This window comes from Pan troglodytes, chromosome 13, assembly GCF_028858775.2.
Source record: "Pan troglodytes isolate AG18354 chromosome 13, NHGRI_mPanTro3-v2.0_pri, whole genome shotgun sequence".
Taxonomy (NCBI): domain Eukaryota; kingdom Metazoa; phylum Chordata; class Mammalia; order Primates; family Hominidae; genus Pan; species Pan troglodytes.
The window spans coordinates 108,842,258-108,853,067 of record NC_072411.2 but is presented as its reverse complement, the minus strand read 5'-3'; the positions used below and the strand labels follow the sequence as shown (position 1 = coordinate 108,853,067).

General features: G+C 39.3%; 1 protein-coding gene across 3 annotated transcripts in view; it reads right to left on the bottom strand.

The window, feature by feature from the left end:
* Positions 1 to 1,829: 1,829 nt before the first annotated feature.
* Positions 1,830 to 10,810, bottom strand: part of ADAM23 (ADAM metallopeptidase domain 23) — a 177,591-nt gene continuing 168,610 nt past the window's right edge. For all 3 annotated transcript variants that reach the window (XM_009444104.5, XM_516049.8, XM_009444105.5), the window contains one exon: positions 1,830 to 5,310. In XM_009444104.5, the coding sequence (XP_009442379.1) occupies positions 5,262 to 5,310 (49 nt within the window). In that variant the 3' untranslated portion in view covers positions 1,830 to 5,261. The remainder of the gene's footprint in view (positions 5,311 to 10,810) is intronic.

Sequence of the window (10,810 nt, the reverse complement as noted above, 5' to 3'; positions counted from 1 at the left end):
TGGCACTTGCCACATAGCATTGCATGTTGCATCTTGCTCACAAGATTGAACTCATCATGTGTCCTTGGAGCCTGACTACTGTAGGATTCTTACAGATCAAGAGGTTGTAGAAAGGTAGGAAAGAAAGAAAGAAGAGAACGGAGGAGGGAGGAAACTGAGGCTGAATGGATGGGACATTTAGCTCTACTTACCCAAGGGTCTGGGTGCCTCCTCCTGGGTCTTGCACTTGTTGCTTCCTGTGCCTTGAATACGTTTCCCATTTTGTTAGACTGGTGAATTCTTGTCATGTTTCAATATAGTTCAAAACTTACTTCTTTTGGAAAGGCTTCTGCATCCCTCGCCCACCTGCCCATCAGTGCTCTTCTTTTTACTCCCAGCACAAGAGTAGCTTTGTTTACTCATCACCTTGGGTCTAGAAATTTTTTTTTTAAACATGTCTCTTCCTGCTAAATTGTGAGCAACTTTAAGCCAAGAATTTACTTTTGTTCCTTCAGTTCCTAGGAGTTCCTGGCATAGCATAGAGACATAATAAATATGCTGAATGAATAAATGAGTGAGTGGAACTCCCTAACCTTTGCACATTAAACTAAAGGGCACCTATTTTACATTTTAAAAGTTACTTGGGAATTCCAGCATAAGCATATGGATTATCTACTTATTCACATCAAATTTTAACTCTAGGTTTGCTGCTCTATTATCTAGGGAGTTTCTGGGTCACCTTTCTCAACCAGTTACCAAGGAAGCATGGAGTAGAACTCATTTCAACGTCATCCTCAAGAACAGAATGACTTAAAGGAAAACACAAGCAAAAACAAATCATTCATTTAAAGTCAAATATAAACAACACTCAAATACTCTAATAAGCTTTCTAATTTTAAGTATAATATTCATGCTATTTTAAAGTGTTTCTATATTCATTACATGAAATGACATGGAAACGAATGAATGATGGGTAATGGACGTAACATTTAAATAAGATTGTTGGGCCTTGAGTACAAGAGGTTCCTCTAGGGGACCTTTAAGGTGACTACAAGAGGATGAGTCAATGAGGCTACAAAAAGAAACAGGTTTGAGATCATGAGAGGTGGGCAGGAGTTTACGTTGTGTTATTAAGTTTGAGCCTTAACTTACAGGAAATGAAAAGCCCTGCAATGCTTTCATCAATGTGGTCAGATTAGCAACTGTGTGTCAGTGCAGTCGATATATGTGAGATACATGTGTCTGTTAAGGCCAAACCAAGGCACAGCAATGGGATGGAGAGGAGACATATTGAAGACATTCATGAAGAAGGGATATAATTTGGTGACCAATTCCATGGGAGCTGTGAAGAAATGCCTTCCTTAGAATGTTTTTTATAATACAATTTATATAACCAGATTTCCTTCTACTTTCTTTGTTGCTTGATTACAAATTTGGTACCAGGTCCAAAGTGTGGATGTTATTACTAGCCATCCACTCTTAAAACTCAGAAGGGAGACACTAAAAAAAAAAAATCTCTAAGCGATCCTAAGGTAGGGTTTTTTCTGATTTATAAGAAGCAAAAAATTCCAATGAATCCAATAAAACTGAATCCTAATCAGGCATATATTTATCATTAATCAGAGATTTTATTTTGTGCCATTGACTGCTTAAATTTTCAGTAAGCCTTTGGATCCATGCTAAAACTCTGATGATATCAGGCACATGGCCATTTAATCAGCACTACAAGAGGAAACAGAAAAGGGGGTTTAAAAGAAATGATTAAAGCATAAAGCTACAACATTCTACGTTAACGAAAGTTTTAATACACATTTGACTTAAAGATGCATACAATGACTACTGAATCTCCATTCATAGGCAGCCAACAAGATATGAATGAATTTATTAATTTCAAACAAAATTTCAGGTAGTGCACTTAAAAAATTACAAAGCACTTAAAAATGGAAACTAACAATGGAAGCAACAATGACTATAAAACATGATGGGATAACTTTAAAGAAAGGGTTCAAGTATTGTTTGTAAAGTTCTTCAGACACTAGTCTTTGAAAAGTTTGTGCATTTCCCATCTTTGCATAGTAAAAAACAAAAACCACACACACCACTTGGTAAAACTCCACTGCTCTATGTGATTCATGTTTCATAACATGCACTTATGTGTACTGCTCAGTTATCTAGTAGGAGCAGCTCTAATTCAATGGGCTCATGCACTATCCCAGATGAGCAATGAAGTTAGCGCACGTCTCCTCATCCGGGTGTCATTAATTAATGCAGCAAAAGTAGAGCAGGTGAAATGGGAACTTGATCATCACTTAACACTAACTCTTGTTGGGTAACATTAAACAGTGATACACTTGTGCTGTGAGCTCAAATTAATAAAAAAGAATCTCCACGCCACAAAAATTAGCAAATGAATGGCAGGTGCAAAACAAAATACAGCAAAGAGTTTGAAACTACATAACCTAATACCATCAAAAATAATTATAATCCATTTTTACAATTGATATGGTTGCATTAACTTTCATATTCATACACACATAGCTTAAAGCTTGTGTATTTTACATATACACAAATAATTTAACATTGGAGCATAGGTTCGATTACCTATGAAATTGCCAGTGTAACAAAAAGTTACACTGACATTTGCCATATGTACATAATATTTGGGGACCACTGTGGTCTGATTTAAAACATAACATCGCACATTTACAATGTTGTTTGTGAAATGCTTAAAAGTTAACAATAGAGATTTAATTTGTTTTGTAACCACCATGATTTTGTTTCTGTTACGTCACCATGGTGACTCTGGAATCTTAGTGAAATGTGTATGGTGTACTTCACAGCAGTTTAGTATCTACTAGAGAGTAGGACCCAGCAACAAGGAAACACTAAGCAATGCAGCAACAGGAAAAGATACCAAGTATTCTGAGTTTCCTCCAAGCTTTCTCCGAGCTGAAAGAGCCATTGCCAATGACTAGAGGGATGCTACCTGTGTCCTATGAAGCCAGGAGTAAGGCTGAGAGGCCTTGTAGATAGCCCTGTTATTACAAAATAAACGTACAGCTAGTCCTAGAGAAAGCCCGCCTACCTGCGTAGCACCTATTACTCAGAAAGCAACAACATGATAAGATGTTTGGTGATGGTCTATTGTAGAATATAGAAATTAAAGTCTCTGCTCTATGTTTGTGGTACTTCCCCAGTTAAAGACACCTCGGGGGAAAAAATCCCCACTGTGTTAAGCAGTGCATTTTTAGGACATAATACTTTCCAAAATCAAAGTTGTAAGACGGATAACATGAATCTTGCTGAAAAGGGACCAGGAGCTAAACCTAGCAATGGATTTGGTGTCATGAAGAAGTGATGAGTAAAACTGCATGTTCTTTTCCTAAAAAAAAAGGGGGGGCATTAGAGAAGTAGGGGCTCTTTGGGACAGTCTTTACTAAAGCCCATCTATAGATGGATGCTCACTGAAGTGATCACGTACAGGTTTGTACATTAAAACAAAGCCGGGACCAAATTTCTTCAGCTTATTTACTTAACACGTGACAGAAGCTATCTTGACCATATTTAGAAGAAAAAAATCAGTAAAAGTGAAGGAAACTCAGAGGGACTTGGAAAGCCCAGATTACATCTGCAAATCTGGCCGGAGGGAGAAGAACAATGTGGATTTGTATATAGTAGAATCCCATTATAATCCAGTGCAACGGTCCACTGATCAGTAAAATGCCAGAGGTCAAACAAGGTTTCTTGAAAGCACAGCACAGCATAAAAGCCTATTTTAACAATGCGGATACAAAGGTAACTGCTCCTTCTATTCCTATTACCACTTTTCCAATAGGGTTCTACCATATATATTTTGAGGCAGGAAAATGAGCATGGATGAAATATTGACACTAACAAATACAAATAAAATGGAAAGCTTAATTTTTTCCAAGCTTTTAACATTAAAAAAATTTTTTTTATTTAAGGCTTTAAGTTTATCCTCCTTTCACATTAAAGACAGGGAAAGAAAATTGTCAAAACCGAAAACCAAAATCATGAGCTTGGCACTTTTGTGATTAATCTGAAAGGGTGTCTACTTTCTTACATTATTTACATAGGTTTATAATGACATCAAAAAATTTTCGAAACTTAGTACATATATTTCCATTTACATAATTTTGTGTCTTTGATATGGGTTATTTTGTTGTTTATGTCCCCCCTTTTATTTTTGGTTTAACGCACACCAACTTTAAACTGCACGTGTTTTGTGCCCAAACTCCCTGCATCTGTGGCTATATCTGTCTTTTTAAGCAAGCCCAAGAGTCATTGTATAACACGTTACAAGAGAGAAGGACAGAGACAGAGAAAGAGAGACAAGAAACAAAAAAGACGGGGAGCAAAAAATCAACTCAAGTTTACAGAGAACCTTTACAAGGAAAATATCTCAATACAGACAAGTGAAAATGATGTGTCAAAATCTCTTATTTCCATATTTACATTTATAAAAGAACTATACAATAGCATCATTGTTCAAATTCCAGCTCCCATTTCCAAAGGATGCTCAGTCCAGGAGAAAACACAATGGGGAAAGTGAATCAACAAGAGCAAGGTCCGTGGAGTTCTGCCCTGGCCTGGTCTCCAATGGGGAGTGGGGATTATAGAGGGTGGGAGGTGGGGGGTAAGAAGTGGGGCTCCGAGAGGATGGGGTGTGGGGACATGTTTAAGTGAAGAGGCCCAGGCAGCTTCTTTGTGTTCATCTGTCATCTTCACCTTAGGAATTCTGTTGCAGGTTTTGCTGAGAATTGGCTTGCTAGCTTGTTGTATATATGCCATGCAGTTTTTACCCTTTTGAAAATTAGATCTTCATGCCACTGGAGTTTGTCATCGGTAGTAAAGAAAAAAAAATCATGCCAAATCATTTAGAAGATATTAAGTGCCAGCAGGCTGAGGGAAAAAAAATCATTTACTATTTTTTTTAATGATTCCTTTATTGCATTTAATTTTTGTGTGTGTGTTGTTCCTTCGTCCATTAGGGAAAAAAAAGATTCTGGAACAGTTCTTTTTATAGCATGGTCTTTTGCCCCCTCCCCCGTTTACTGACAGGTGGTGAATGGTGTTCTTTGACATTATTTCCAAAAGAGACAGTTTTCTTTTACCCCATCCTTGTCACCCCAACTTTAGCTCCGTAGTCATTACCACCCAAAGGTTTTGTTTACAAACTTAATAGTTCCAGTAACACTGCTGCGAGTATGTCATACCCAGAATCCAACAGTGCAAGGCGGTGTCCATCCAGCGCAGCTGATTCAGATGGGGCCTTGCTGAGTAGGATCGAACCTTCTCTTCTTGACATTTCTTCCAGAGTGAGTCAAAAGAAGATGCAAGCAGAGGGGGAAAATCCACAATATTAATCAGATGATGATGACAGAATGGTGATGATAATGACAATAATGCTAGTTCCAGAGCAAAGTAATTAACTCACATGGAGGCAGTCTCCAAAATAACTTGAAATTGAAAGACAGAACAGCTAATGTTTTTGAATGTCTTCACAACATACCCCCTAGAGTATGTCCTTTGGTGAAGACCAAACGAAACTTTGGGTTGTTTATTTTAAATCACAGGAAGACTCTGCGGCCCAATTTGTCTCTTATTTGAGAAATAATCACACTGCTAATTCATTAGGTGAAAATTATTACAGGAAGGCCTCTTCCATGAAGGAGCCTATTGGGAGAACTAAGAAAAATGGAAAGTCTCATAGCTACTTCCCTTCAGGCTTATAGCAGTTCTATAGCAGTGAACTGGCCTTTACCAAGGTGGCAAAAGAGCCTCGCTCTATTCAGTTATCTTGCTGCCTTGGGTGTGTGAGCTCTTACTCCACTATAGAACAAGCATTTTTTATATCTAGAAAGTTGAAAAACAGAGTGCATAGTAAGACAGTACACTCAAAGGAGAGTGGACACAGGTTCAGGTTAGTTAAGCAAATGCAGAATTTAGCTTAGTTGAAAATCCGCAAGTTAAAATGCTTTGCTCACAGTGTCCAGTCTCCTAAAAAGTGGCTCCTATGTTTAAAGAGAAAAGAAAGAACCAGCAAGACACTACAAGGCAACAGTAAAAGTTGGTTGCAACCTCCCCATGGTCTGGCTTTATGTGGGGCATCAAGCAAGGGGCTCATGCATTTAGTCTGCATACTGGGCGGGTGCAACGCTACTGCCACCGAGGCATCATGCAAAACTGGAGACTGAGGAGTCCCCAAAGCCCTCACTCCCCTGCCCACCGACTCAGGGCCAGCTGGATACCCTTACAGGCCCTAAGTATCAAAGCCATTGCGATATATTCCTCCTCCCCCACAAGTAATTCAAAATAAAAACAATACCAAAGCTCAAAATAGGTATAAAGGCATCCTGCAAAGTTCTTATTTTTCCCAAGATGGTCACTTTGATGCTTCTCTTTTGAAATACCAACATAAAAGTCTTTAAAGAAAACTTGTCTTTTCTTTTTAAAGTTTACATTAAAACGTCTTCATGAGTGACCTAAGTGTGTGACTCATTGGCCTAGCAGGTAACCATTGCAGCCAACACTATCTGCAACAATGCTGTTTACTTTTCTTCATCATTCCCACCCAGCCCTCTTTTAAGTCAACATTCTTGAAAGCGGGCACTGCTGATGCTGCCCAAGAAACCAATGTGAAACCAAAAGGCAAGTATCCCATAATGCATCCTCCACCAAGTTAGTTTGCTGCAGAGCACAGGGTTTCCATCTGCCACCTATGTTCATATCCCTGGAAGGTAGAGGTTTAAGGAGCCATACTCTGTGAGTCAGGGAGGAAAAACAGAGACTGCCTGACCTTGTGAAATGACCCTGAAGGACAAGAGGCCCCAATCTTGTGAGCTATGTATTGCTAGAACTCAAGATAAATGTTAAACTAAATTTCCTCAGTAAATCCAAATGTAGAGGAAAGGGCAAACCAAGCTAGCACTGTGCATGTAAATGACTATATTGCCCACATCTAAATTCCTTTATTCGAATTCGGGAATGACCGATAAGTAGCCATGTCCAAGGTCATAACAGCAATGCAGTCCACTTTTAAATGGAGATAGGAAATTCCATTTCAGCCTGGCACACAGACAACCGCTGGTGTCCAAAAGCTTGTGCTCTTTTTAAAAGCTGGTTTTTGAAGCTTAGGTTGCACCTTTTTGCAGAAATATTGCTCTACAGGATCACTGGGTTCCCAGGTCAGACAGAGAGGCTGAGCCATCCTGTAGAACTGTATCTTTCTGGATGAAAATGGACTCTGAACACCAATGGGGCATTCCAGGACCTTAGCTCTTCCACTGATGTCCCAGCAGGGGGAAAGTGAGCTCCTCTACAAGGGAGGCGACACTGCGATGAGGACAGAGATGAACACTCCTGTGGCAAGCGGACTGTGAAGGTGCCTCACACATAAATTGTAAAACCATCACGGCCACTGTATGTTGAGAACGGTCTGAATTTTCTCTATGAAAAAAATATTCTTTCAGTTCAATTTTAATGTGAAAGTACAACTACTGAGGGCAGGTCCTTGCTGTCTTTCTTCATAACGGTTTCCTCTGAATACCCTCCGCTCACTAGGATTCTGAAGGTAATTAACTTTCTCATAACCTGTAAGGTATTTCTGGATCATTATAAAACACTAGCATAATCCATAAAGCTTACATTTTCACAGCTTTCATCCATTTTTACTACTTCTGAAATAATCTGGACTTTTGTCTACAATATACATTATACACATAACATCTACACAAAATTAAAGCAAGACTCTTTCCGTAACAATAACCATCTCAGAGCCGTAAAGCCTTTAGTTCTTCTTTCAAGGGCATATATTTATCCATGGTTAGCACATTCTTATCATTCTATGCTGAGTCACCCCCTGACGAAGTGTCCCTAGCCCAACCCCTCCTAGGCCACCATACACTGAGCTCACTTCCCTGGGGTGCTGGGGCAGGGAAATGCACCGATCTTCCTGGCCAGCCTGGTACCATGAAAGAGAAAGTGCCTAACCCAGGAGTCCCAGGCATTAAGGGAATCAGGCTTCTCATTTTGAACTGGGATACAGTCATGGAATTCAAAAAAACAGCAGTCTGGTTATCCTCCTCGTGGAAAGACTAGCCAAATTTAATTCAATTTCCTAATTCAATAAAAATCAAAAGGCCCCCACAAAAAATGGTGTTTACTCTTTTGAGAAAATACAATTAGCAATATTAAGTTCCTTTCAAATTTTATCTGACTTGACATTCAGATAACTCTTTTTTTTTGAGACAGAGTTTTGTTCTTGTTGCCCAGGCTGGAGTGCAATGGCGCAGTCTCGGCTCACTGCAACCTCCGTCTCCCGGGTTCAAGGGATTCTGTCTCTGCCTCCCGAGTAGCTGGGATTACAGGCGTGCACCACCATGCCCGGTTAATTTTTGTATTTTTAGTAGAGACAGGGTTTCACCATGTTGGCCAGTCTGGTCTCGAACTCCTGTCCTCAGGCGATCTGTCCACCTCAGCCTACCAAAGTGCTGGGATTACAGGCATGAGCCACCATGCCCAGCTTCAGATAACTCTTAACTTTGCTGGTAATAGTCTAGATATAGCTCTTTTTCATTTTGTGTGAGTACATAAACAGTCTTTTAACATGTCCAATAAAATGGAACGTAGGCCAGACAGAATCTCTTAAATCCAGAGTCAGGCTCAGAAGAGCTTTTAACACAAATAACTTCTCAGAGAGAAGGAATCACGTATGATAATTACACAGACTTATTAATATTAAATTAACACTTTTAATGTAAGGAGTAGCTATGCCAGGCCAGTATGGCCACTGATGAAATCCACTTTGCCACTGAATCCCATGGACAGGGCAAGTAGCAGGAGAGTAAGACGTGGTGATGAGGTTCTACAGACTGAGGTGTTACAGTATCACTGGAAAAGCTCAGTGTTCATCCTGTAGTCCTTTTGATTTCAATTTTCAACAAACCATGTCATTATTACCTTCATTTCTTTTCCTACCATCACCTAGAATTTCTCTTTTCCTACCACCATCACCTACTAATGTGCATGTAAAACCCTACATTCAAATTTAGGGAATATCAGATAAATAGCAATGCCTAAGGTGCTGAAGACAATCCTGTTCACTTTTAAATGGACATATGAAATTCTCTTTTCATATACTTTTCACCTTTCCTAAGCTTTAGGGAAGATGCTACTAAAATGGTCCTGCTTTTTCTAATGTCCAGTAAAAGCAACAGCTCTAACAGTCGAATCAAGCAGTATCATCATTTAATGTTGGGTAGGTGTCATGAGTCTCCATGAGTCAACTAGGACAGAGGTTTGCAATCCTCTGCACCACAGCTCATAACTTTATTCTTGTGTGTGGGTGATGGGGAAGAACAGGAGCATGGGGTGAATGAAAATAAATGCAGATATAGAAGCAGAGCAAATTGGTGTGCCACATGCCTATGTTCGTTTTTCACAGGATTTCATAGAGAAATTCCTAAGACCCTCAATACCTGGGACTCTACGACTAATCATACCCTTAGTAACCTCATACTTCTGGAGTATGAAATTAAGCAAAGTTGGCTGGGCACAGTGGCTCATGCCTGTAATCCCAACACTTTGGGAGGCCGAGTCTGGCGGATCACCTGAGGTTGGGAGTTCCAGACCTGCCTGGCCAACATGGAGAAACCCCATCTCTGCTAAAAATACAAAATTAGCTGGGCGTGGTGGCGCATGCCTGTAATCCCAGCTGCTCAGGAGGCTGAGGCAGGAGAATCGCCTGAACCTGGGAGGCGGAGGTTGCGGTGAACTGAGATCATGCCACTGCACTCCAGCCTGGGCAATAAAAGCAAAACTCTGTCTCAAAAAAAAAGAAAAAGAAATTAAGCAAAGTTACTACCCATAACATTACACAATATGTGAGAATATTTTTTAAAAATCTACCAAATAAAACATTTAAAAATTCTTCAGGAAATCCACAACCTTGCTTGTGGAAGTCTTGCTTGCATTAACCAAAGCGGTCTGACTCAACTAATCTACTAAAAGGAAGTATGTAATTTAAATCAGTATTATTTTCAGATTATAATAATCTTGATACATCTTTATTATCACTTCACACACACAAATGTGCACACATTCACACACATGCACACATTTTCATGCTTTTTACCACCTATTTCAGAGGAAATAATAGTTTAAGGAAAGAACTTTAAAGAATGGCAGACAAGGTCAGGGCTTAGAGCATAGCTGTATTTCTCATTTATACTTGGGCAGGTCACGTATAGTATGATACTTCTACATCTAAACTACTCACTAGTACACCTAAAGAAATGTGACATTAGGAAAATATAGTATTTTCCCTGAGTAGTTACTGTATTTTCCTTTAATCAAAAAGTTGACATGCCCTCAAATTGTTCAGGTTACCTTACCAACTTTTCTTCTAGAAACAAAAACCTGGTATCAGGAGGGATTCCCAGTAGCAGAATTTAGAACAATCTTTTGTACAAACTATTTTCAACTTCTGATTCTAAAGGAATCTCTTTTTAAACGTTTACATTGAACTCAAACCCAAAGGCTTTCAGTTCAAATAGCAAATAATTATACTTACGAATTATCTCCAGACTAGTAATCTCCAGAACTGTCCAAGTGGTGGGAAAATCTAAACATTATCATTCAGCACCAAAAGCCTTTTATTACAAGGTAGAAGTGTTATTTAAAGCTGAACACAAACCACACAGTTACTACTAAAATCTAAAGCAAATTAAGATCCTCAGGTAGCAACCAACAGTCACCCAGGAGTAGCACATTCTCCAAATCTAAACTCCTAAAGTTACATGTTCTGGAA